Source organism: Pongo abelii, chromosome 20 (assembly GCF_028885655.2).
Source record: "Pongo abelii isolate AG06213 chromosome 20, NHGRI_mPonAbe1-v2.0_pri, whole genome shotgun sequence".
Taxonomy (NCBI): domain Eukaryota; kingdom Metazoa; phylum Chordata; class Mammalia; order Primates; family Hominidae; genus Pongo; species Pongo abelii.
The window spans coordinates 55,032,789-55,058,212 of record NC_072005.2 but is presented as its reverse complement, the minus strand read 5'-3'; the positions used below and the strand labels follow the sequence as shown (position 1 = coordinate 55,058,212).

Here is a 25,424-nt window from a genome sequence, read left to right as displayed (position 1 = left end):
TAGTAGAGATGGGGTTTTACCATGTTGGCCAGGGTGGTCTCAAACTCCCGAACTCAAGTGATCCACCCGCCTCGGCTCCCTAAAATGCTGGGATTCCACCGTGCCTGGCCCATTCATTCATTCTTTCTTGACTACTTCTTGAACACTTACAGTGTTCCCAATCCCAGGGCACACACCGTGCAAATAACACAAACAAGTATTTATATTACATTCCAGATTAGGTGGAGCATGGGTGGATAATAAATTAGTAAATAAATAAATGGACTTGGTCATTTCAGATCGCAGGATGGGCTACGAACAAGTAACATAGGGGCCAGGTTCAGTGGCATAACCCCAGCATTTTGAGAGGCCAAGACAAGAAGATCGCTTGAGCTTAGGAATTCTAGACCAGCCTGGGCAACATGAAGAAACCTCATCTCTACAACAAATACACACACACACAAACCTAGCTGAACGTGGTGGTGTGCGCCTATAGTCCCAGCTACTCGGGAGGCTAAGGCAGGAGGATTGCTGAAGCCCAGGAGGCTGAGGCTGCAGTGAACTGTGTTCATGTCACTGCACGCCAGCCTGGGTGACAGAGTGAGACCCTGTCTCAAAAACAAAAACAAAAAAGCAAACAAAAAAACGGAATATGATGTGCTTGAACGTGGCTGAGAGAGGAGAGCTTCAATTTGACATTTGGTCAGGGAAAATTATCTCTGAGGTGACATTTGAGCTGGCCGGGCATGGTGGGTCATGCCGGTAATTCAAACACTTTGGGAGGCTGAGGCGGGCGCATCACCTGAGGTCAGGAGTTCAAGACCAGCCTGGTCAACATGGCGAAACCATGACTCTACTAAAAAATACAAAAATTAGCCAAGCGTGGTTGGGGGTGCTTGTAATCCCAACTACTTGGGAGGCTGAGACAAGGAAAATTTGAATCTGGGAGGTGAAGGTTGCAGTGAGCCGAGGTTGTGCCATTGCACTCCAGCCTGGATGATAGAGTGAGACTCCATGTCAAAAAAAAAAAAAAAAAAAAAAGATCTGGAGGCAGATCGCATCCAAAAGGAAAAGGCCTGCAGCAGGCAAAACCTTGGTGTCTAGTGAGGCCAGGGGAAAAAGCCAGGAGGAGCAGCAGAGCAGTGGTTCTCAAAGTGTGGTCCCAGACCAGCAGCATCAGTGTCATCTGGGGACTTGCTAGAAATGCAAATGATGAGGTCCCATCATAGATTTGCCAAATCGGGAACTCTAGGGATGGGGCCCAGAATCTGTGTTTTAACACACCTTCCTGGTGATTCTTATGCACCTTCAAACACAAAACTCCCTGCGAAGCAGTACATGGGCTGGGCGCATGGCTGACGCCTGTAATCCCAGCACTTCAGGAGGTCAAGGCAGGTGGATCACAAGGTCAAGAGTTCGAGACAAGCCTGGCCAATATGGTGAAACCCCGTCTCTACTAAAAATACAAAAATTAGGCCGGGTGTGGTGGCTCGCGCCTGTAATCTCAGCACTTTGGGAGGCTGAGGTGGGCAGATCACGAGGTCAGGAGATCGAGACCATCCTGGCTAACACGGTGAAACCCCGTCTCTACTAAAAAATACAAAAAAAAAAAAAAATTAGCCAGGCGTGGTGGTGGTCGCCTGGAGTCCCAGCTACTTGGGAGGCTGAGGCAGGAGAATGGCGTGAACCTGGGAGGTGGAGCTTGCAGCGAACCGAGATCGTGCCACTGCACTCCAGCCCGGGCGACAGAGCGAAGACTCCATCTCAAAAAAAAAAAAAAAAACCTAAATTAGCTGGCATGGTGGCAGGCATCTGTGGTCCCAGCTACTCAGGAGGCTGAGCCAGGAGAATCGCTTGAACCCGGGAGGCAGAGATTGCAGTCAGCTGAGATTGTGCCACTGCACTCCAGCCTGGGTGACAGAGCGAGACTCCATCTCAAAACAAAACAAAACAAACAAACAAAAAACCGTAAGTGATGGTAAGGAATTTGAGACTGAATTTTAAGTGTTCTTAATTCTCTGTTTTGAAAAGGAGACTCACGTGATCTGACATATAATTTTAAAAGATCACGCGGGCTTCTACGGGAATGGGTTGAGGAGAAGAGGCACACGAGGTTGGAGATAGTGGAGTAGTTCAGGCAGAGACGATGTGGAGACACTGCATTTGGGTCATGGCTCATTGCCACCTTCCTGGCCTCTCTGTGTCTCAGGCTCCAGAATAATTGGACTAAGTCTCTGTAGCTAAAGTCTGCCCATATGTGGTCCATGTCTCATCCAAACCTCCCTAAAACTTCTCAGTCTCCAACGGATAGACGAGAAAACATAAGGGTGGATTCTAGGGGGAAATGACTTGTTCCAGAGCATAGTTTGAAAGTGGGGGCTGGGCACACTGTAATCCCAGCACTTTGGGAGGCCGAGGTGGGTAGATCATTTGAGGTCAGGAGTTCAAGACCAGCCTGGCCAACATAGTGAAACCCTGTCTCTACTAAAAATACAAAAATTAGCTGGGTGTGGTGGTGCGTGCCTGTAATCCCAGCTACTCGGGAGGCTGAGGCGGGAGAATCATTTGAACCTGGGAGGCAGAGGTTGCCGTGAGCCGAGATCATGCCACTGTACTCCAGCTTGAGCTACAGAGCAAGACTGTCAAAAAAAAAAAAAAAAAAAAAAAAGAGAGAGAAAAGAAAAGAAGTAGGGCTTCTATTCTATTCTATTATGTTCAGAGGGCTTCCAGCTCTCCTTTTTGTCCACTCCATTGCCTCAAACATGTGTCTCTGTCTCTTCTGTCTCTCTGAGTCTTCCTCCTGTGCCTCCACCCCACTCCCAGGCTCAAGTGATCCTCCCTCCTCAGCCTCCCGAGTAGCTGGGACTACAGGCATGCACCACCACACCCAGAAAATTTTTGTTCTTTTAGTAGAGATGGGGTTTCGCCATGTTACCCAAGCTGGTCTCAAACTCCTGGAATCGAGTGATCCACCTGCCTTGGCCTCTCTAAGTGCCAGGATTACAGGCGTGAGCCATTGTGCTCGGCCTCACCCCACTCCCTTGATCCCTATTTTATGTCTCTGTTCTCCTCTCTCCAAGTTTCTTTCTCTCTCTGGCTCTCTGTCCCCATTGTCACTGCCTTCATCTCCTTTTTCTGTTTCCCTTTACTCAGGCCCTTCCTCCCATCTCTCTCCCCAGGACAGCTCAGGGCTCCGTCTCTGGAAACGCCGCTGGTTCGTCCTCTCCGGCCATTGCCTCTTTTATTACAAGGGTCAGTGGCTGGCTGGCTGGCTTGGGGTGGGAGGACCCCCCCCACATCTGCCCTTCTCTCTAGTGTGTTGGCCTCCTGATCCCTGTGTGATCCTTGACCCCAGCCCCTCTTTGCAGACAGCCGCGAGGAGAGTGTCCTGGGCAGTGTCCTGCTCCCCAGCTACAATATTAGGCCAGATGGGCCGGGAGCCCCCCGAGGGCGGCGCTTCACCTTCACCGTGAGTCCATCCATTTGTGTTGTGCACCAGGCGATGGGAACTGGAGATGAGGGCGGGTAGATATCTGTCCCAACAAGCACTGGAGTATCCATTACTGGAGATAAAAGGTCTTGACAAGCGTCAATTGCATCCTCCTTTTGTTTTGTTTTGTTGTTTTTTTGTTTTGTTTTGTTGTTTTTTGAGACAGAGTCTCACTCTGTCACCCAGGCTGGAGTGCAATGGCAAGATCTCGGCTCACTGCAACCTCCGCCTCCTGGGTTCAACGGATTCTCCTGCCTCAGCCTCTGGAGTAGCTGGGATTACAGGCGCACACCACCACACCCGGCTAATTTTTTGTATTTTTAGTAGAGGTGGGGTTTCGCTATGTTGGCCAGGCTGGTCTCAAACTCCTGGTCTCAGGTGATCTGCCTACCTCAGCCTCCCAAAGTGCTGGGATTACAGGCATGAGCCACCGTGTCTGGCCAGTCCTGTCCTTTCCTTTCCTTTCCTTTTTCCTTTCCTTTCCTTTTTCCTTTCCTTTCCATTTTCCTTTCCTTTCCATTTTCCTTTCCTTTCCATTTTCCTTTCCTTTCCTTTCCTTTTTTTCTTTCTCTCTCTCTTTCTTTTTCTTTCTCTCTCTCTTTTTCTTTCTCTCTTTATTTCTCTCCCTTCCCTTCCCTCTTTCCCTCTTTCCTTTCTTTCTTGACGGTCTTGCCACACAAAGTGCAGTCTTCCCGCCTCAGTCTCCCCGGTAGCTGGGACTACAGGTGCGCTCCACCACGTCCGTCTAATTTTTTGATTTTTTTGTAGAGACGGGGGCAGAAGGAGGTGGGGGGGGGTGGTCTCATTATGTTGCCTAGGCTGATCTCAAGCCATCCGCCCGCATCGGCCTCCCAAAGCACTGGGTTTACGGGAGTGAGTCACCGGCCCGGCCTGTACTCCTTTTTACAAGGCCCGGGAGTCCGGATTCCAAGCCTTCTCTTCCCGCAGGCAGAGCACCCGGGCATGAGGACCTACGTTTTGGCCGCTGACACCTTAGAAGACCTGCGGGGCTGGCTACGGGCGCTGGGCCGGGCCTCCCGTGCGGAGGGGGACGACTAGTGAGTAGAGGTCCAAGCCACGCTCCTGACCCTCCACCCTGAGTCAGTTTGATCACCCCAACTCCTCCCCTTTGGGGCCCTGCCCCTTGAGTGTCCAATCACCAGTCTTCTAGCTAAGGCGCATCGTCTTCTAGGCCCCACCTCCAGGGAACTTTTCCAATCAGCAAAAGTCTTTCTCCCCTAAGTTCCGCCCACCACCTTGTACGTCCCCGCCCCCAAGCTGACCCTTCAGTCACGCACTCACCTCTGCTCCAGGAATGATCAATATTCCACACTCTCTGATTGGCTCCTTCTGAAGTCCCCTGAGCTGCCACCTAAACAATGCCAGGTAAAAGATAGTGTCAGATTTTTAAAAAATGTCAGACTATCTCTTAGGCTCTGACATGGCCTGCGCCAATTATCAGGCTGGAAACTGGACTACCTGGCTGAGTCTATCCCATATTCCGGGGCATTGGGTCCAGCAACCTGGATAGACGTTGTGGCCTGGCGCGCAGGTCAGTTTCACATTGGAGGCCTCAGTTTCTCCATCTGAAGAAGGGGGACGGTGATTTATAGTGCACAACTTTCCTTTTTTGGGTGCATCCTTGTGTTCTCACCTGTGACAAGAGAATAGGGCTGTTATGAAGTTCGAAGGAGTGATATCTTATCTGTGTCCACTCGCTAGTGGGCAACCCAGGTCACCCGCACGACCCCAGCCCGGGGAGGGCCCTGGCGGCCCCGGTGGTCCCCCGGAGGTGAGCAGAGGGGAAGAGGGCCGCATCTCAGAATCACCGGAAGTGGCTCGACTCTCCAGAGGTCGTGGTAGACCCAGGCTGCTCACTCCCAGCCCCACAACCGACCTCCACTCTGGACTCCAGATCCGGAGGGCGAGGAGCCCCGAGTGAGTAGGGAGGACATGGTTGGGGGCGTGGCCTAAGAGAAGGGCGGGGCCGGAAACTGGTTGGGGGCGGGCCTTAGCGCTTTCTGCTTGAGTGTGTGTGACTTGCTGGGGCTCCCGTGGGGGTCACAGCCTGTCGGGGAGAAGACTGGAGGGGAAGATGCCACAAAGCGGACATTACTGAGGATTTGGACAGTAGAGGAGGATTCTAACCCAGAGGGACAGTAAGACACAGTGAAGTGAGACATGTCCTTGAGGCTGACTTGATGGGTAAGGAGGTGGATGGAGAGGGCTCTAGTTGACTCAGTTCCCCGATTCTCTCCTTCCCACAGCCTGTTCACCCCCCTCTCTCGCCCTCCCTCGCCTCTGAGCCTCCCCCGTCCCCGTTCTGCCCCTGCGCGGCGACCCCCTGCCCCCTCAGGAGACACAGCACCCCCCGCCCGACCTCACACCCCGCTGAGTCGCATTGATGTCCGACCTCCTCTGGATTGGGGCCCCCAACGCCAGACCCTCTCCCGACCCCCCACTCCCCGCCGAGGACCTCCCAATGAGGCTGGGGGAGGAAAGCCCCCCAGGAGTCCCCAGCACTGGAGTCAGGAGCCCAGAACACAGGTGAGCAGAGAGGTGAGAAGGAGGGGACTACGTCTCCCATCAGGCCTCAGGGCTGTCTCCGTATTCTCAAGGCCATTGCTCCCTGGGTGTCATGGGTATTGTAGTCCGTAATTATCTCAGCTGGGCTTAGGTGAGAGAGAGCTTGAACCGTATCTCCTATCAGGCGTCTGGGCTGTCTTCCTAGGCTGGTCTCCGGCCATTGCTTTTTTTTTTTTTTTTTTTTTTTTTTTTGAGACGGAGTCTTTCTCTGTCGCCAAGGTTAGAGGGCAGTGGCATGATCTCGGCTCACTACAACCTCTGTCTCCTGGGTTCAAGCGATTCTCCTGCCTCAGCCTCCCGAGTAGCTGGGATTACAGGCAACTGCCACCACGTCCGGCTGATTTTTATATTTTTGGTAGAGATGAGGTTTCACTATGTTGACCAAGCTGGTCTCGAACTCCTGATCAGCTGACAGGTGATCCGCCTATCTCAGCCTCCCAAGGTACTGGGATTACAGACGTGAGCCACCGCGCCTGGCCCGGCCATTGCTCTTTAAGCATCATGGGGTTTGTAGTCCTGAATACTCTGTGCCAAGACAGTGCGGTGAGACGTTTGCATCTCCCTTGTGTCCCCAGTTCACCTTGCAAGTTGGTTGCCTGCTGTTTTGTCTGAGCATCATGGGACTGTAGCTCAGAATATCCACAGCTGACTGCAAATCTGAGAATGAGAGTAGCAAATTCCATCATCTCGTGGGGCTGTTTTGCCAGGCTGGTGCATTTATTATCACCCTCTGTGTCCCCACAGTGGCACACGGCTGGAGAGCAGGTAGTTGAGGAAGTTGAGAGGGCCCAGTTCTGAACCTCAAAATATCTCCTAAAGCACTTCAATTATGGACACGCCCACTCTGCTGTTTGTCACTAAGTCATGCCAGTTTCTAAACATCTCCATTTCAACGTTCCTCCCAGGCACCCTCTGGCTCCTCCACTTATCTCCAGCTGCCCCCGCGGCCCCCTGGGACCCGGGCCTCCATGGTTTTATTGGTAGGTATCCTGGAGTACCCCAAATCTACTGGAGCCCCCTCCCTTCCTTTCTTCTCTATGAGGAATGTCATCTCCTGGCCTAGGGTGCCTAGAGAACCGTAGATATTTCAAAGCCCCTGGGTAGGTATTAGATTCTTGTGGTTGCTGTAACAAAGTGCATGGCCGAAAACAACAGAAATGGATTATCTTGCGGTTCTGGAGGCCAGAGGCCTGGAGTCAAGGGACTGGCAGGGCTATACTCCCACTGAAGGCTCTAAGGAGGAGCTTTTATTGACTCTCTCTTAGCTTCTGGTGATTGCCAGCAATTCCTGAGGTTCTGTGGCTTTTTTTACGGCTACATCTTTGCCTCCATCATCCCATGATGATCTTCCTTTGTGTTTTTGTTGCTGTCCATCTCCTCCTATTAGGACACCCCTATGACATCGTCGTAACTTAAATCCACAAAAACCCATTTCTTTCTCTTTCTTTTTCTTTTCTTTCTTTCTTTTTTTTTTTTTTTTTTTGAGACGGGGTCTCCCTCTGTCGCCCAGGCTGGAGTGCAGTGCTGCGATCTCAACTCACTGCAAGCTCCGCCTCCCAGGTTCATGCCATTCTCCTGCCTCAGCCTCCCGAGTAGCTGGGACTACAGGCGCCCGCCACCACGCCTGGCTAATTTTTTTGTATTTTTTTTCTTTTTTTTTTTCTTGAGATGGAGTCTCGCTCTGTCGCCCAGGCTGGAGTGCAGTGGCACGATCTTGGCTCACTGCAACCTTCGCCTCCCTGGTTCAAGCAATTCTCCTGCTTCAACCTCCTGAATAGCTGGGATTACAGGCACGTGCCACCATGCCTGGATAATTTTTGTATTTTTAGTAGAGACGGGGTTTCACCATGTTGGTCAGGCTGGTCTTGAACTCCTAACCTCGTGATCCTCCCGCCTTGGCCTCCCAAAGTGCTGGGATTACAGGCATGAGCCACTGTGCCCGGCCCAATTTTTTTGTACTTTTAGTAGAGCTGGGGTTTCACTGTGTTAGCCAGGATGGTCTCGATCTCCTGACCTCGTGATCTGCCCGCCTCGGCCTCCCAAAGTGCTGGGATTACAGGCATGAGCCACTGTGCCTGGCCTGCCTTCCTTTTTTTCTTTCCCTATTCGTCTTCCCTTTCCGCTTCCCTTTCCCCTTCCCCTTCCCCTCCCCTTTCTTTCCTTTCCTTTCCTTTGTCTCTCTCTTTCTTTCTTTCCTTCTTTCCTTCTTTTTTCTTTCTTTCTTTTTTTTTTTTTTGAGAAGGAGTTTCACTCTTGTTGCCCAGGCTGGAGTACAATGGCATGATCTCAGCTCACCGCAACCTCCGCTTCCTGGGTTCAAGCGATTCTCCTGCCTCAGCCGCCCGAGTAGCTGGGATTACAGGCGCCCACCACCATGCCCTGCTAATTTTGTATTTTTAGTAGAGACAGGGTTTCTCCGTGTTGGTCAGGCTGGTCTCGAACTCTCGACCTCAGGTGGTCTGCCTGCCTCGGCCTCCCAAAATGCTGGGATTACAGGCATGAGCCGCTGCGCCTGGCTGCCTAGCTAACTTTTTCTACTTTTTGTAGAGACGGTTTTGCCATGTTACCCAGGCTGTTTTTTTTTTTTTTTTTTAATTAAAAAAAATTATTTATTTTCTTGAGACAGAGTCTCGCTCTGTCACCCAGGCTGGAGTGCAGTGGTGCAATCATGGCTCACTGCAGCCTCAGCCTCCTGGGCCCAAGTGATACTCCCACCTCAGCCTCCCCAGTAGCTGAGACTACAGGCGTGTACCAACATGCTCAGCTTATTTTATTTATTTATTTGAGACGAAATCTCAGTCTGTCACCCGGGCTGGAGTGCAATGGCACCATCTCGGCTTGCTGCAACCTCTGCCTCCCGGGTTCAAGTGATTCTCCTTCCTCAGCCTCCCAAGTAGCTGGGATTACAGGCGCCCATCACTACACTTGGCTAATTTTTTTATTTTTAGTAGAGACAGGGTTTCACCATGTTAGTCAGGCTGGTCTCGAACTCCTGACCTCAGGTGATCTACCTGCCTCGGCCCCAAAGTGTTGGGATTACAGGCATGAGCCACCGCACCTGGCCCTATTTTTTTATTTTTATTTTTTTTGCAGACACAAGGTCTCCCTATGTTGCTCAGACTGGTCTTGAACTCCTGGGCTCAAGTGATCTTCCCTCTTTGTCCTCCCAAAGCTTTGGTATTACAGGAGTGAGTCACTGTGCCCTGCACTTTGTTTTATTCTTAGTCATAAATAAAATGTCTAAATTTCTCCATTAATTATAATATTTGCCATGGCTATTTGATCAAGATCCCATTATTGATCTTTCTGAAGCCAAGAATCTGGAAGTTGGGCTACTGAAATTTGCTAATGCTTAGAAGGAAGCTGATAAGGAGAGGGGTTGCTAGGCTTGGTGGCTCATGCCTGTAATCCCAGGACTTCAGGAGGCCAAGGCAGGAGGATTGTTTGAGATCAGGAGTTCAAGACTGCTCTGGGTGACATAGTGAGACCCCAGCCCTAAAAACAAACAAACAAACAAAAAACCTTAGCTGGCACTGGTGGCTGGCACCTATTGTCCCACCTACTTGGGAGGCTGAGGTGGGAAGATCCTTTGAGCCTAAGAGTTCAAGGCTGCAGTGAGCCATGATCATGCCACTGCACCCCAGCCTGGGTGACAGACCTTGACTCAAAAAAAAAAAGGCCAGGCCTGATGGTGCATGCCTATAATCCCAGCACTTTGGGAGGCCGAGGCAGGAGGACTGCTTGAGCCCAGAAGTTTGAGATCAGCCTGGGCGACATGGCAAAACCCCATCACTACCAAAAACAACAACAACAAAAATTTTAAAACTACAAAAATTAGCCGGGCATGATGTGTGCGCCTGTGGTCCCAGTTACTCAGGAGGCTGAAGTGGGAGGATTGCTTGAGCCCAGGAGGTTGAGGCTGCAGCAAACTGTGATCGCATGACTACACTCCAGCCTGGGTGACAGAGCGAGACCCTATCTCTAAATAAATAAATAGTGCAGTACCTATCAGTAGAAACAGGGCGTGGCTCAGCACTGAGTTACAATAATGGCCAGCCTGTCCCCTTTGACCCCTGACTTTTCTCCCTCTCTTCAGCCCGGTCCTCCCTTGGAGTCAACTTTCCACCAAAGCTTGGAGACAGATGTAAGTTCTCACTGATCTAATCCTTGCTGAGTTCCCAGAATTGGGGAGAGAATGTTCTAGATGATGGGAGGAGTGGCAGGGGAAGAGCCAGATCTGGACCACCGGTAGCTCCCGCTCTCCTTTCTCCAGACGCTGCTGACCAAGTTGTGCGGGCAGGACCGGCTTCTGCGGAGGCTGCAGGAGGAGATAGACCAGAGGCAGGAGGAGAAGGTGCGGGGCCCTGGACCGAGGACAGGGAGCCTGGCCTCTTTGCCTGCCCTGAGTCCTTCCTGACTGTGGAAGTCAGGATGCTGACTGGACGTCCAGGATGTGAAAGGACATCTTTTCGTTCTTCTTGGGGCTAGGCATGGCTTCTGAAGTCTAACCACCTTCTCTCTTGGTGCAGGAGCAACTAGAAGCAGCTCTGGAGTTGACCCGGCAGCAGCTGGGCCAAGCCACCAGGGAGGCTGGGGCTCCTGGGAGGGCCTGGGGTCGCCAGCGCCTCCTGCAGGACCGGCTGGTCAGTGTGAGGGCCACCCTCTGTCACTTGACTCAGGTGAGCACCTGGGAAGGGGCCTGCCCTCCTAGGAGGCCCCAGGACTATGCAAGTTGTTACGAAGGGGACTTGCCCCAGAGGGCTCATAGGAAGATCGTTCTTCAGAAGTCTACACTCCAAATTTTATTTTATTATTTGTTTCTCTCTCCTCGTTGTCTTGTAACCACTCTAATTTTTTTTTTTTCGGGGGACAGAGTCTTGCTCTGTCACCCAGGCTGGAGTACAGTGGTGCCATCTCAGCTCACTGCAACCTCAGCCTCCTGAGTAACTGGGATTACAGGCATGTGCCACCACACCTGGCTAATTTTTGTATTTTTAGTAGAGATGGGGTTTTGCCATGTTGGCCAGGCTGCTCTCGAACTCCTAACCTCAGGTGATCAGCCTGCCTCAGCCTTCCAAAGTGCTGGGATTACAGGCATGAGCCACTGTGCCTGGCCTTAAGTAATTCTGAGAATTATTATATGTGATATGTGTAAATGAGTGAATGAATGAATGAATGAATAACACTTAAGGTACTTGGTACTTGGTAAAGCAATACTTAAGTGTCAGTTATAATTATCTGTAAAATGGAGACAATAATAATAACTACCTCATAGGAATTAAATGAGAGCTGAGAACAGTGCCTAGCACACGGTCAGTGCCCAATAAGTGTTAGCTGATATTATCATTGTTATTGTTGGTATTGGCGAGGAAGTTTCTGCTGCCCCAGGGTGAGTGGGTGCTGTGGTTATTTTTTTTGAGACGGATTCTTGCTCTGTTGCTCAGGCTGGAGTGCAGCGCCTGGATCCAGGCTCACTGCAACTTCTGTCTCCCGGGTTCAAGTGATTCTCCTGCCTCAGCTCCCGAGTACCTGGGATTACAGGCCCTCGCCACCATTCCTGGCTAATTTTTGTATTTTTAGTAGGGACAGGGTTTCACCATGTTGGCCAGGCTGGTCTCAAGTTCCTGACCTCAAGTGATCCGCCCGCCTTGGCCTCCCAAAGTGCTGGGACTAAAGGCCTGAGCCACCGTGCCTGGCTGGGTGCTGTGGTCTTTTAACTGTCTAATGAATTCATTAGATCTGTAGACTCTGCTACCTAGGAGAGAGCAGAAGTAATCCTGGGGATTCAGGGAATGCTGTTATTTGTCTACACTAGCAGTGCACTGGAATTGCAGGTTCCATACAGACTTTGGGGTTCCCAGTAGTCCAAGCAAAGAGGCCCATGGGAATTGTAGTCCATATGCCTGCAGGGCTCCAGGGACCAAGCTCCCTTACCTCCTCCTTAGCTGACAAATGACAGGGTGGAGAAGGATCTGGTGGGAGAGGGACCTAACCTATGTCTCCCCCTTTATGCAACCTGAGGAGCGAGAGAGGGTTTGGGACACATACAGTGGCCTGGAGCAGGAGCTGGGCACCTTAAGAGAGACGCTGGAGTACCTGCTACACCTCGGTTCTCCCCAGGTAAATAGCTGCTTGGAGACCCCAAGACCCACCCCCAACTCCAAGTTCTGCCTGGAAATCCTTTCAGCATTTAATCTCCGTCCACAGAATTGAGACCCCGCCCAGTTGACCCTTAGCCTTTCTGTCCTTTCAATCTAAGCCCCTTATTTTAGTTAAGACCATGCCCTTTAGGGTTTTTTTTTAATTCTCTCATTAAAATTTTAATTAATCTTCAATTTTGAATGCCGTTTTCTCGAGCTGTTATCTAATTTCTGCTGTAAAGTTGTTTATTTGTTTGTTTGTTTGTTTTTGAGACAGTCTCACTCTGTCGCCCAGGCTGGAGTGCAGTAGCGCAATCTTGGCGTACTGCAACCTCTGCCTCCCAGGTTCAAGTGATTCTCCCACCTCAGCCTCCCGAGTAGCTAGGATTTCAGGCACATGCCACCACACCCGGCTACTTTTTATATTTTTAGTAGAGACATGTTGGTCAGGCTGGTCTTGAACTCCTGACCTCAAGTGATCTGCCTGCCACGGCCTCCCAAAGTGCTGGGATTACAAGCATGAGCCACTGCGCCAGGCCTAATTTCTGCTTTAAAGTTGGCTATAATTTTACAACATTCTTTTTTTTTTGGAGGGGGGACAGAGTTTAACTCTCGTTGTCCGGGCTGGAGTGCAATGGCACTATCTCAGCTCACCACAACCTCTGCCTCCCGGGCTCAAGCGATTCATCCACCTCAGCCTCCCAATTAACTGGGATTACAGGTGTCCACCACCACGCCCGGCTAATTTTGTATTTTTGGTAGAGATGGCATTTCTCTATGTTGGTCAGGCTGGTCTCGAACTCCCGACCTCAGGTGATCCGCCCTCCTCTGCCTCCCAAAGTTTTGGGATTACCGGCGTGAGCCACTGTGCCCGGCCTACTCTTTTATTTTTATTTTATTTATTTTATTATATTTTTTGAGATGGAGTCTCGTTCTGTTGCCCAGACCGGAGTGCGATGGTGCAATCTCGGCTCACCGCAACATCTGCCTCCCATGTTCAAGCAATTCTCCTGCCTCAGCCTACCGAGTAGCTGGGATTACAGGCATGCGCCACCATGCCTGGCTAATTTTGTAGTTTTAGGAGAGACGGGGTTTCTCCATGTTGGTCCGGCTGGTCTTGAACTCCCAACCTCAGGTGATCCACCCGCCTCGGCCTCCCAAAGTGCTGAGATTACAGGCGTGAGCCACTGCACCCAGCCCTTCTATTTTTTATTTTATTTTATTTTATTTTTTTTGTGTGTGAGAGGGAGTCTTGCTCTGTCGCCAGGCTGGAGTGCAGTGGCACGATCTCGACTCACTGCAACCTCCGCCTCCCAGGCTCAAGCAATTCTCCTGCCTCAGCTTCCCCAGTAGCTGAGACTACATGTGTGTGCCACCATGCCCAGCTAATTTTTGTATTTTTAGTAGAGACGGGGTTTCACCATGTTGGCCAGGATGGTCTAGATCTCTTGACCTCATGATCCGCCCGCCTCGGCCTCCCAAAGTGCTGGGATTACAGGCGTGAGTCACGGTGCCTGGCCGCCCTCTTATTTATTTATTTATGAGATGGAGTCTCGCTCTGTTGCCCAGGCTGGAGTGCAGTGGTACAATCTCGGCTCACTGCAACATCTGCCTCCCGGGTTCTCCTGCCTCAGCCTCTAGCTGGGACTACAGGCGTGTGCCACCACGCCTGGCTAATTTTTGTATTTTTAGTAGAGACGGAGTTTCACCATGTTGGTTAGGCTGGTCTTGAACTCCTGACCTTCTGATCCGCCTGCCTCGGCCTCCCAAAGTGCTGGGATTATAGGCATGAGCTACTGCGCCTGGCCAATGCCTTTTGTTTTAATACCTGCTTTCAGATCCAGAGCTGCTCTCTCCCCTGGTTCTAAATCTCTCCTCTTGTTGAAGCCGTGCTCTCACTAGCAAAACTCCAACCCTCAGCCTTTTTTCCATCTTGCAAGTTCATCTCTTGCATCCTGCATCCTGACTTTTGCTGTTAAATTTATCCTCTGGAGTTCCAGTTCTGAACCCATTCCCTTAGTTCAAGCTCTGCTCCTAAATATAAACCTCATTGCTTAGCCTCAGACCTGCTTCTTCACTCTAAATCTACCCATCAAGTTCTAAATCATGTATCTTTAAAAACATTGACATGACCAGGCATGTTGGCTCACGCCTGTAGTCTCAGCACTTTGGGAGGCCAAGGCAGGTGGATCACTTGAGGTCAGGAGTTCGAGACCAGCCTGACGAACATGGTTAAACCCTGTCTCTACTAAAAATACAAAAATTTACTGAGTGTGCTGGTGCACGCCTGTAGTCCCAGCTATTCAGGAGGCTGAGGCAGGAGAATCGCTTGAACCTGGGAGGTGGAGGTTGCAGTGAGCCGAGATTGCGCCACTGCACTCCAGCCTGGGCGACAGGGAGAGCCTCCATCTTAAAACAACAACAACAAACCCAAAAAACAAAAAACCATTGATGCCTAGTTTTAAATGCATCTTCTCACTCTGAGCTGCTCCCACTAGATCTAAAACCCAGACTTGGCAAAAACAGACCCATGCCAGATGCAGTGGCTCACGCCTGTAATCCCAGCACTTTGGGAGGATGAGGCAGGTGAATCACCTGATCCCAGGAGTTTGAGGCTAGCCTGGGCAACATGGTGAAACTCCATGTCTACTAAAAATAAAAGTGAAAACATTAGCTGGGCCTAGTGGTGCATGCCTGTGGTCCCAGTTACTCAGGAGGCTGAGGCTGAAGGACCACTTGAGCCCAAGAGTTCGAGGATGCAGTGAGCTATGATCAAGCCATTGCATGCCAGCCTGGGTGACAGAGGGAGGGACTGTCTCCAAAAACAAACAAAAAGAACAGACTCTCATATATTCGTATGGTCACCTATTTATAATAGATGTAACACAGTAAAACAACATAGAAAGAAAAGACAGTTTTTTCTTTTTCTTTTTTTCTTCTTTTTTTTTTTTTTGAGGTAGTGTCTTGCTCTGTCACCCAGGCTGGAGAGCAGTGGTGCGATCTCAGCTCACTGCAACCTCCACCTCCCGGGTTCAAGCGATTCTCCTGCCTCAGCCTCCCGAGTAGCTGGGACTGCAGACACCCACCACCATCCCCGGCTAATTTTTTTTGTACTTTTAGTAGACATGGGGTTTTACCATGTTGGCCAGGCTAGTCTTGAACTCCTGACCTCAGGTGATCCACCCACCTCGGCCTCCCAAAATGCTGGGATTACAGGCGTGAGCCACCACACCTGGCCAAAAGACAATTTTTTTTTAATTCATCTGGATAACCACATGGAAAAAAAATAAATCCCAACTCCATAAATATAGTCCAGCTGATCTCAGACCTTTGCTGGGGCCTATTAGCTGAAACCCTCCTGTGTTTTCCCACCTTTAAGTAAATAAATTCCTTTCCTCCCCGCAGGACAGAGTGTCTGCTCAGCAGCAGCTGTGGATGGTGGAAGACACACTGGCAGGTCTGGGTGGCTCCCAGAAACCGCCCCCACACACTGAGCCTGACTCCCCATCTCCCGTCCTCCAGGGCGAGGAGTCCTCAGAGAGGGAGGTAAGACGCACATAATTCCTCCCCACCCCCACCTTCCTGTCCCACCTGTCCTTGGCTCAGTCTATTCCCCACCCACCTCTTTAATTCTTCCTTGATCAGCTAAGCCACCTCCCACAAGTGTCCTAACCTCTGGAAGCCTTTGTTTTCTTGTTTTTTGGAGTTTTTTTTTTGAGACGTAGTCTCACTCTGTCACCCAGGCTGGAGTCCAGTGGTGCAATCTTGGCTCACTGCAACCTCCACCTCCTGGGTTCAAGTGGTTCTCCTGCCTCAGCCTCCGAAGTAGCTGTGATTACAGGCGCCCACAACCAAGCCTGGCTAAGTTTTGTATTTTTAGTAGAAACGGAGTTTCACCATGTTGGCCAGGCTGGTCATGTACTCCTGGCCTCAAGTAATCCGCCTGCCTTGGCCTCCCAAAGTGTTGGGATTACAGGCGTGAGCCACCTCTCCCAACCAGGATTTTTTTTAAAGATGAGATCTCATTCTGTCACCCAGGCTGGAGTGCAGTGGTGTGATCATGGCTCACTGCAGCCTCGAATTCTTGGGCTCAGGCAATCCTCCTGCTTCAGCTTCCTGAGTAGCTGGGACCACAGGCTCGTGCCATCGTGCCTGGCTAATTTTTGTTTGTTTATTGTGGAGATGGAACCTCACTTTGCTGCCGAGTCTGGTCTTAAACTCCTGGCTTAAAATGATCCTCCAGTCTCAGTATCCCAAAATGCCAGGATTACAGGAGTGAGGCACCGCACCCAGCCCTAATATGATTATATATATAATGCACTTAGACGCCAGGCACTGTTCTAAGTGCCACATATATATGGACTCAATCCTAATATCAAAAAGTAAAATGTTAATGAGCCAGGCACAGTGGTGTACACCTGTAATCCCAGCTACTTGGGAGGCTGAGGCAGGAGAACCGCTTGAACCAGGGAGGCAGAGGTTGCAGTAAGCTGAGCCAAGATTGCACCACTGCACTCCAGCCTGGCTGAAAGAGTGAGACTGTGTCTCAAATAAAATAAAATATGGCTCAGAGAGGTAAAGCAGCTTGCCAAAGGTCACACAACTAATAAATGGCACAGTTGGGATTTGAAGCCAGGACATCTGGCTCCTGGTTTACAGTTTTTTTGTTTTTTTAGAGACAGGGTCTTGCTCTATCACCCAGGCTGGAGTGCAGTGGCGCGATCACAGCTCACTGGAACCTCCATCTCTGGGGCTTAAGTGATTCTGTCACCTCAGCTTCCCAAGTAGGTAGGACTACAGGTGTCTGCCACCACGCCCAGCTAATTCTTTAACTTTTTTGTAGAGAGGGGGTCTCCCTATGTTGCCTAGGCTGGTGTTTACCTCCTGGTCTCAAGTGATCCTCCCATCTCAGCCTCCTAAAATGCTGGGATTACAGACGTGAACCCACTGTGCCCAGCCTAAAACGTTTTTTTTTTTTTTTTTTTGAGACGGAGTCTCACTCTGTTGCTCAGGCTGGAGTGCAGTGGCTCGATCTTGGCTCACTGCAAGCTCCACCTCCTGGGTTCAGGCCATTCTCCTGCCTCAGCCTCCCGAGTAGCTGGGACTACAGGCGCCTGCCACCACGCCCGGCTAATTTTTTTTTTTGTATTTTTAGTAGAGACGGGATTTCACCGTGTTAGCCAGGATGGTCTCGATCTCCTGACCTTGTGATCCGCCCGCCTCGGCCTCCCAAAGTGCTGGGATTACAGGCATGAGCCACTGCGCCCAGCCTTAAAAAGTTTTTGTAGGGAAGGGGTGTTGCTATGTTGCCCAGCTGGTCTCTAGCTCCTGGCCTCAAGTGATCCTCCTACCTTGGCCTCTCAAAGGGCTGAGATTACAAGCACAAGCCTCCATGCTCAGATCTGGTTTATAGTCTTTTTTTTTTTTTTTTTTTTTTTGAGGCAGAGTCTTGCTCTGTCGCCCAGGCTAGAGTGCAGTGGTGCGATCTCGGCTCACTGCAACCTCCAACTCCCGAGTTCAAGTGATTCTTCTGCCTTAGCCTCCTAAGTAGCTGGGATTGCAGGCACCTGCCACCACGCCTGGCTAATTTTTGTATTTTTAGTAGAGACAGGGTTTCACTATGTTGGACTAAGCTGGTCTGGAACTCCTCAGGTGGTCTGCCTGCCTTGGCCTCCCGAAGTGCTGGGATTACAGGTGTGAGCCACTGCGCCCGGCCTGGTTTACAGTCTTAATGCTATTCAGACTGTATTCCAATTCCTAAATGCTTGCAACATGTTAATAATAATAATAATTATAATGATCATCATTATCCCCCTTTTCTAATCCCCGCAGAGCCTGCCAGAGTCCTTGGAACTGAGCTCCCCTAGGTCCCCCGAGACTGACTGGGGGCGGCCTCCTGGAGGCGACAAAGACCTCGCCAGCCCTCGCTTAGGTGAGCATCCTGGTTGGGTGGGACTTTACAGAAATTCCCATCCTCACCAAGTCCCATTCTGTCTTTCCAGGTCTTGGGTCTCCGAGGGTCTCCCGGGCTTCCAGCCCTGAGGGTCGCCACCTCCCTTCCCCACAGCTGGGAACCAAGGTAGGCTGTAGGTCCATCCTGTAATCCTTGCATCTAACCATCAGGGACCCCCACACTTCTGGGAAACAGCTAGGAGTAGAGCGTTCTAAGGCCATACTCAGAGCAGAGAGAGCACTTCTTGTTAAGAGCCTTGAGATTGATTTTTGTCTCTGTCGCTTCTAAGCCGTGTGACTTTGGGTCAGTTATTAAACCTCTCTGTGCCTCCATTTTTTCTTCTCTAAAATGGGGCTAATAGCAGAACCTACCACCTAGAGCTGACATGAAGATGAAAACTAGATGAATGAGGCCAGGCGCGGTGGCTCACACCTGTAATCCTAGCACTTTGTCAGGAGTTCCAGACCAGCCTGGCTAACATGGTGAAACCCCGTCTCTACTGAAAGTACAAAAATTAGCCAGGCGTGGTGGTGGGCGCCTGTAATCCCAGCCACTCAGGAGGCTGAGGCAGGAGAATCGCTTGAACTCGGGAGGCAGAGGTTGCAGTGAGCTGAGATTGCACCATTGCACTCCAGCTTGTGCGACAAGAGCAAAACTCTGTCTTAAAAAAAAAAAAAAAAAAAAAGACACCCTGAGTGGAGCAGAATGCTGATCTCATGTGGCCCTGGAGTTCAGAAATTGGTTGACTTCTAGCAGCAGGAATGTTTAGAAATTGGTTGACATTAAGCTGTGGAAGCTCTGTGCTCTGTGTCTGTTGCTGATTGGCTGGTTTTCAGAAGCATGGAGCTATCAATGATTGGCTGATTTTCAGAAATACGGATCCATCACTGATTGGGCAGCCCTCAGAAGCATGTGAGCATCACTGATTGGCTGATTTTCAGAAGCTTGGCTCCATCACTGATTGGCTGGCTTTCAGAAGTCTTTGGGGTACCTGTTGGGATTACTTAATCAAATAGATTTAAAAGCACTACTTGGGGCCGGGAACCGTGGCTCGTACCTGTAATCCCAGCATTTGGGAGGCCGAGGCAGGCAGATCACTTGAGGTCAGGAGTTTGAGACCAGATTGAACAACATGGTGAAAACCCTGTCTCTACAAAAATACAAAAATTAGCCGAGCATGATGACGGGTGCCTGTAATCCCAGCTACTCGGGAGGCTGAGGCAGGAGAATCGCTTGAACCCAGGAGGCGGAGGTGGCAGAGACCCAAGATTGCACCGTTGCACTCCAGCCTGGGCAACAGAGCGAGACTCTGTCTCGAAAAAAAAATAAATAAATAAAAATAAAAATAATAATAAAATAAAGCATTTCTTGGCCAGTGGTGTTGGCTCATGCCTGTAATCCCAACACTTTGAGAGGCCAAGGTAGGTGGATCAGTTGAGCCCAGGCGTTCAAGAGCAGCCTGGCTAACGTAGCAAGACCCATCTCTACAAAAAAATAATGAAAAGTTAGCTGTGGCCGGGTGCAGTGGCTCACGCCTGTAATCCCAGCACTTTGGGAGGCTGAGGCGGGTGGATCACCTGAGGTCAGGAGTTCAAGAGCACCCTTGCCAACATGGCAAAACCCCATCTCTACTAAAAATACAAAAATTAGGTGGGTATAGCAGCACGCACCTGTAATCCCAACTACTTAGGAGGCTGAGACAGGAGAATCGCTTGAATCTGGGTGGCTGAGGTTGCAGTGAGCTGAGACTGCGCCACTGCACTCCAGCCTGGGCAATAAGAGTGAAACTCCATCTCAAAAAATAAAAAAATAAAAAATAAAAAGTTAGCTGTGCGTGGTGGTGCCCACCTGTGGTCCCAGCTACTTGGGAGGTTGAGACGTGAGGATTGCTTGAGTCCAGGAGGTCAAGGCTGCACTGAGCCATGACTGCACCACTGCACTCCATCCTGGGCAACAGAGAGAAACCATGTCTTAAAAAAAAAAAAAAAAAAGAAAAGGCCGGGTGGGGTGGCTAACACCTGTAATCCCAGCACTTTGGGAGGCCAAGGCGGGTGGATCACAAGGTCAGGAGTTCGAAACCAGCCTGACCAACATAGTGAAACCCCGTCTTTACTAAAAATACAAAAAAATTAGCCAGGCGTGGTGGCACATGCCTGTAATCCCAGCTACTCGGGAGGCTGAGGCAGGAGAATCGCTTGAACCTGGGAGGCAGAGGTTGCAGTGAGCCAAGATCGTGCCATTGCACTCCAGCCTGGGCAATAAGAGTGAAACTCCATCTCAAAAATAAAATAAAGTAAAATAAAATAATTTTAAAAAAATAAGGCATTTCTTGTGCTTACTTGTTATCATGGATACAAAAGCAATCAAGCCTTTCCTAGGAAGAGAGGAGAGGCACTTTTTGATTCTCAGTGGTGTGTCATGGGCATGGATGATTGGAGCCTCCTGGGAACATCACTTATCTTGGGACATGCTCCTCCTTCACCCCAACCCCGTGGTTTCAGGGGCTGCCAAGGTCCAGAGCACAGGGGTGGTCTAGTGAGTTCCAGGTATTTCAGGGTTTATCAAAGAAAAAGCTATGACCACCAGATGGCGGTAGCGCACAGGAGCTTTATTTGGTGCATACTGACAGATTTGTCTATGGGGGAGTCACACCCAGTGTGAGACCCTCCAGAAGCTACTGTGTGAGGGTGAGGACCACTGCACAGGAAGGGAGGAAGGCAAGGGAGCTCCCAAGAGAAAGGGACTGGAGAAGGGGCTTACGTCTGGGTGATGCCAGCCACCAGCATGTGGAGGTTTCTCTGGATCAGAGAGGTCCAAAGAGCAGCAGGGGCTTGGGGCTCATCTTATCTATGGGTAGCAGATGTTGGGCACAGTCTCAGGATATACAAAGCAGGCAGACTGCATGGCTAAAAATATCTGCTTATTAAGACTGTGTTTAAAACAATTGGATGTGTAGAAATCTGAGTGTGCTGCTACCAAGCTTTTAGGCCAATGGTCTGGCCTGCTGTGAAGAAATTAACAACATTGGCTGGGCACGGTGGCTCACACCTGTAATCCCAGCACTTTGGGAGGCCGAGGCAGGTGGATCATGAGATCAGGAGTTCAAGACCAGCCTGGCCAAGATGGTGAAACCCTGTCTGTACTAAAAACACACAAAAATTAGCTGGGCGTGGTGGCAGGCACCACCTACTTAATCCCAGCTACTTGAGAGGCTGAGGCAGAGAATTGCTTGAACCCAGGAGGCGGAGGTTGCAGTGAGCAGAGATTGCGCCACTGCACTCCAGCCTAGGCAACAAAGCGAGACTCCGTCTGAAAAAAAAAAAAGAAAAAAAGAAATTAACAACATAGGGTAATATACAGTGGCCAGTGGCCATCATTTATATAAACAGGACTCAGGATTGGTCAAAGCAGAGGAAACTGCAGGGATTGGTTCTACAATAAGCACAGATCCATGCTATCTCACTGGGATGTTTAACTGGAAGCTTCAGCAATGAGTGCTCTCTCTCTCTCTCCACTTTTTACTTTTAGATACGGGATCTTGCCCTGTCACCCAGAGTGGGGTGCAGTGGCACGATCATAGCTCCCTGAAGCCTTGAACTCCTGGGCTTAAGTGATCCCCTGCCTCAGCCTCTTGAGTAGCTGACAGGCATCCACCACCACATCTAACAAGTTTATTTTTTGTAGAGATGGGGTCTTGCTATGTTGCCCAGGCTGGTCTCAAACTCTTGGCCACAAGTGATCCTCCCACCTCAGCCTCCCAAAGCTCTGGGATTACAGTCACCTACCACTGCACCCGGCCTTCTCCCTCTCTCCTTGTTTAAGCAACGTATATATATATACATACATATATATATATATATATATATATTTTTTTTTTTTTTTTTTGAGACAGAGTCTTGCTCTGTTGTGCAGGCTGGAGTGCAGTGGCATGATCTCGGCTCACCGCAACCTCCACCTCCGGGGTTCAAACAATTCTCCTGCCTCAGCCTCCTAAGTAATTAGGATTACAGGTGCCTGCCACCACGCCCAGCTAATTTTTGTATTTTTAGTAGAGATGGTATTTCGCCAAGTTGGCCAGGCTGGTCTTCAACTCCTGACCTCAAGTGATCCTCTCTACTCAGCCTCCCAAAAGTGCTGGGATTACACGAGCCACTGTGCCTGGCCTAAAGGTTGGGTCTTGGGACGTTTCTCGCCTCCCTAGGCCCCGGTAGCCCGGCCCCGGATGAGTGCCCAGGAGCAGCTGGAGCGGATGCGCAGAAACCAGGAATGTGGACGGCCCCTCCCTCGCCCGACCTCCCCCCGGCTCCTCACCTTGGGAAGGATACTGTCCCCAGCCAGACGCCAGCCTGACGTGGAGCAAAGGGTGAGGGGAGGAGGGCTGGGGCTGGGCGGTAGGGTGGTGGTAGGTCCTCTTCACCTACTTTGAGTTCCTTTCTGTAAAATGGAGATAATCTCTACCTCCTTCCTCCAAACTGAATTTCCGGATTTGCCTCAGTTTGTACTTGTGATAAAGTCAGCTTCCTCGCCTGGATAGTGGTGGGTGGACAGGAGTGGCAGTGAGGGGAGGACAGTGGGTGGGGGGGGGGGGTCACACATCTGGATTGGAAGCCTAGTTTTTCTTCTCCATTGCTATGTGTTGTCAATAGCAAGAAAGCAAAAAAGAAAATGCAAGCCAGCAAGAAGATTGATTTTATTTATGCCCTTCCAATAGGGAGAACATCCCAGATCTGAACATCAGAGTGTCTCAGATGTCTCAGGATGGTTTCCCCTTAGACATTTTCCTTTTTCGGCCAGGCATGGTGGCTCACACCTGTAATCCCAGCATTTTGGGAGGCCAAGGCGGGCGGGAGTTCAAGACCAGCCTGACCAACATGGAGAAACCCCGTCTCTACTAAAAATACAAAATTAGCTGGGCATGGTAGTGCATGCCTGTAATCCCAGCTCCTTGGGAGGCTGAGGCAGGAGAATTGCTTGAACCCAGGAGGTGGAGGTTATGGTGAGCTAAGATTGTGCCATTGCACTCCAGCTTGCGCAACAAGAGTGAAACTCTGTCTCAAAAAAAAAAAAAAAATAGATGTTTTCTTTTTTCAGGGACAAGGTCTTGCTCTGTTGCCCAGGCTGGAGTGCAGTGGTGCGATCTCCACTCACTGCAACCTCCACCTCTTGGGTTCAAGTGATTCTCATGCCTCAGCCTCCCAAGTAGCTAGGACTACAGGGATATGCCACCACATCCAGCCAATTTTTGTATTTTTAGTAGAGACAGATTTTTACCACGTTGGCCAGGCTGGTGTTGAGCTCCTGAGCTCAAGTGATCCTCCTGCCTTGGAAGGAGGTGCTAGGAATACAGGTGTTGTGAGCTACTGCACCTAACCTCCTCTTAGATTTTTTTTTTCTTTTTTTGAGACGGAGTCTCCGTTTGTTGCCCATGCTGGAGTGTAGTGGTGGAATCTCGACTCACTGCAACCCCTGTCTCCCGGGTTCAAACGATCCTCCTGCCTCAGCCTCCCAAGTAGCTGGGATTACAGGCCCATGCCACCACACCCTGCTAATTTTCTTTTTTTTTTTTTTGTATTTTTAGTAGAGACAGAGTTTACACCATATTGACCAGGTTGTTCTTGAACTCCTGACCTCAAGTGATCTGCTCACCTTGGCCTCCCAAAGTGCTGGGATTACAGGTGTGAGCCACCAGACCCGGCCCCTTAGACTTTTATAGAAAGAATTTAGACAAGTCACAGGTGGTGGTGGTGGAGGTGGGATTTCTGAACTCATGTGCTGCTTTATAGGAACACAGGTAAAGTTAAACATTGTCAGTCACTGGGTGCTATGGCTCACCCCTGTAATACCAGTACTTTGGGAGGCCGAGGCAGGAGTAAGAGACCAGCCTGGGCAACATAGCAAGACCTTGTCTCTACTAAAAATAAAAATAAAAATAATTAGCCAGGCATAGTGGTGCGAGCCTGTAGTTCTGTTTACTCAGGAGGCTGAAGCAGGATTAGTCCAAGCCTGGGAAGTTGAGACTATAGCGAGCTATGATCACACCACTGTACTCCATCCTTTCTAAAAAAATGAATAAATAAAATAAATTAATTTTTAAAAATTCAGTGCCTACAGAAGCATAGGAAAAACAAAACAAAACATTGCCAGTGTTTTTGGGCAATTTCATTCTCTTTTGGAGCCCCCTTCACTTCACCCTCAAAATGAGAACGTGGGGCTTCCAGGTGAGGAGTTCTAATGCCCCAATTCCTTTCCAGCCTGTCGTAGGACACTCGGGAGCCCAGAAATGGCTCAGAAGCTCTGGGTCCTGGAGTAGGTAAGGAACTGGAGGGCGTATCAAGGGAGCAGGAAAAAAAAATTTTGCAAAAGCAAAGGGGAGTAGCATTATTATTAAAGTCTCCTGAATATGGAACTACAAATCGCAACCCTTCTTGAGATGCTTAAGTTCCCGGGGCATCTGCAACAAAACCAGAAAGCCCTAGATCCGTAGTGATAACTTTAGTTCCCCAAATTCCCTTGGTCAATAGCAGGTCCTACTTCCGCATCAAGGAAATTGGGTGATAGTGACGCGCGAATGGACTACAAATCCCATAATGCATGTGGGCGGTATGAGGCGGTGCCATGTTTAACATCTTTTAGAGACACGTGCTAGGAACTACAACTCCCAGAAAGGCCCGTGCGGTACCCGGGTCCCCACTGTGCCAGCTGTTTATTTTTTATTTTTATTTTTTTACTTTTTTTCTTTTTTGAGACAGTCTTGCTCTGTCTCCCAGGCTGGAGTGCAATGGCGCAATCTCAGTTCACTGCAACCTCCGCCTTCTAGGTTTAAATGATTCTCCTTCCTCTGCCTCCCTAGTAGCTGGAATTACAGGCACCCACCACCATGCCTGGCTAACTTTTTTGTATTTTTTGGTAGAGACTGGGTTTCACCATGTTGGCCAGGGTGGTCTCGAACTCCTGACCTCAAGTGATCTGCCAGCCTCGGCCTCCCAAGGTGCTGGGATTACAGGGATGAGCCGTCGCACCTGGCCTGTTTTTTTATTTTTTTATTTTTTTAATTTTTAATTTTTGTTGGTACATACTAGGTGTACATGTATTTACGAGATAAATGAGATGTTTTGATACAGGCAGGCAATGTGAAATAAGCACATCATGGGGAATAGGGTATCCATCCCCTTTCAAGGATTTACCGTTTGATGTATAAACAATCTAGTTACACCCTTTAATTTATTTAAAAATGTACAATTAAATTATTATTGACTATAGTCATTCTGTTGTGCTA

General features: G+C 49.9%; 1 protein-coding gene across 17 annotated transcripts in view; it reads left to right on the top strand.

The window, feature by feature from the left end:
* The window catches only part of PLEKHA4 (pleckstrin homology domain containing A4), a 30,642-nt gene that overhangs the window by 4,038 nt on the left and 1,180 nt on the right, over nucleotides 1-25,424 (top strand). For 2 of the 17 annotated variants that reach the window (XM_063720180.1, XM_024236799.3), the window contains 15 exons: nucleotides 3,159-3,231; nucleotides 3,348-3,448; nucleotides 4,418-4,527; nucleotides 5,192-5,407; nucleotides 5,737-6,016; nucleotides 6,961-7,035; nucleotides 10,152-10,199; nucleotides 10,329-10,409; nucleotides 10,585-10,734; nucleotides 12,077-12,175; nucleotides 15,601-15,741; nucleotides 18,028-18,127; nucleotides 18,198-18,274; nucleotides 22,350-22,511; nucleotides 24,400-24,458. In XM_063720180.1, coding sequence (XP_063576250.1) covers nucleotides 3,159-3,231; nucleotides 3,348-3,448; nucleotides 4,418-4,527; nucleotides 5,192-5,407; nucleotides 5,737-6,016; nucleotides 6,961-7,035; nucleotides 10,152-10,199; nucleotides 10,329-10,409; nucleotides 10,585-10,734; nucleotides 12,077-12,175; nucleotides 15,601-15,741; nucleotides 18,028-18,127; nucleotides 18,198-18,274; nucleotides 22,350-22,511; nucleotides 24,400-24,458 — 1,772 coding nt within the window. Of the gene's footprint in view, nucleotides 1-3,158; nucleotides 3,232-3,334; nucleotides 3,449-4,417; nucleotides 4,528-5,191; nucleotides 5,408-5,736; nucleotides 6,029-6,960; nucleotides 7,036-10,151; nucleotides 10,200-10,328; nucleotides 10,410-10,584; nucleotides 10,735-12,076; nucleotides 12,176-15,600; nucleotides 15,742-18,027; nucleotides 18,128-18,197; nucleotides 18,275-22,349; nucleotides 22,512-24,399; nucleotides 24,459-25,424 lie in introns of all 17 variants that reach the window. The other 15 variants (XM_054540885.2, XM_054540882.2, XM_063720184.1 and 12 more) reach the window with 13 other exon arrangements.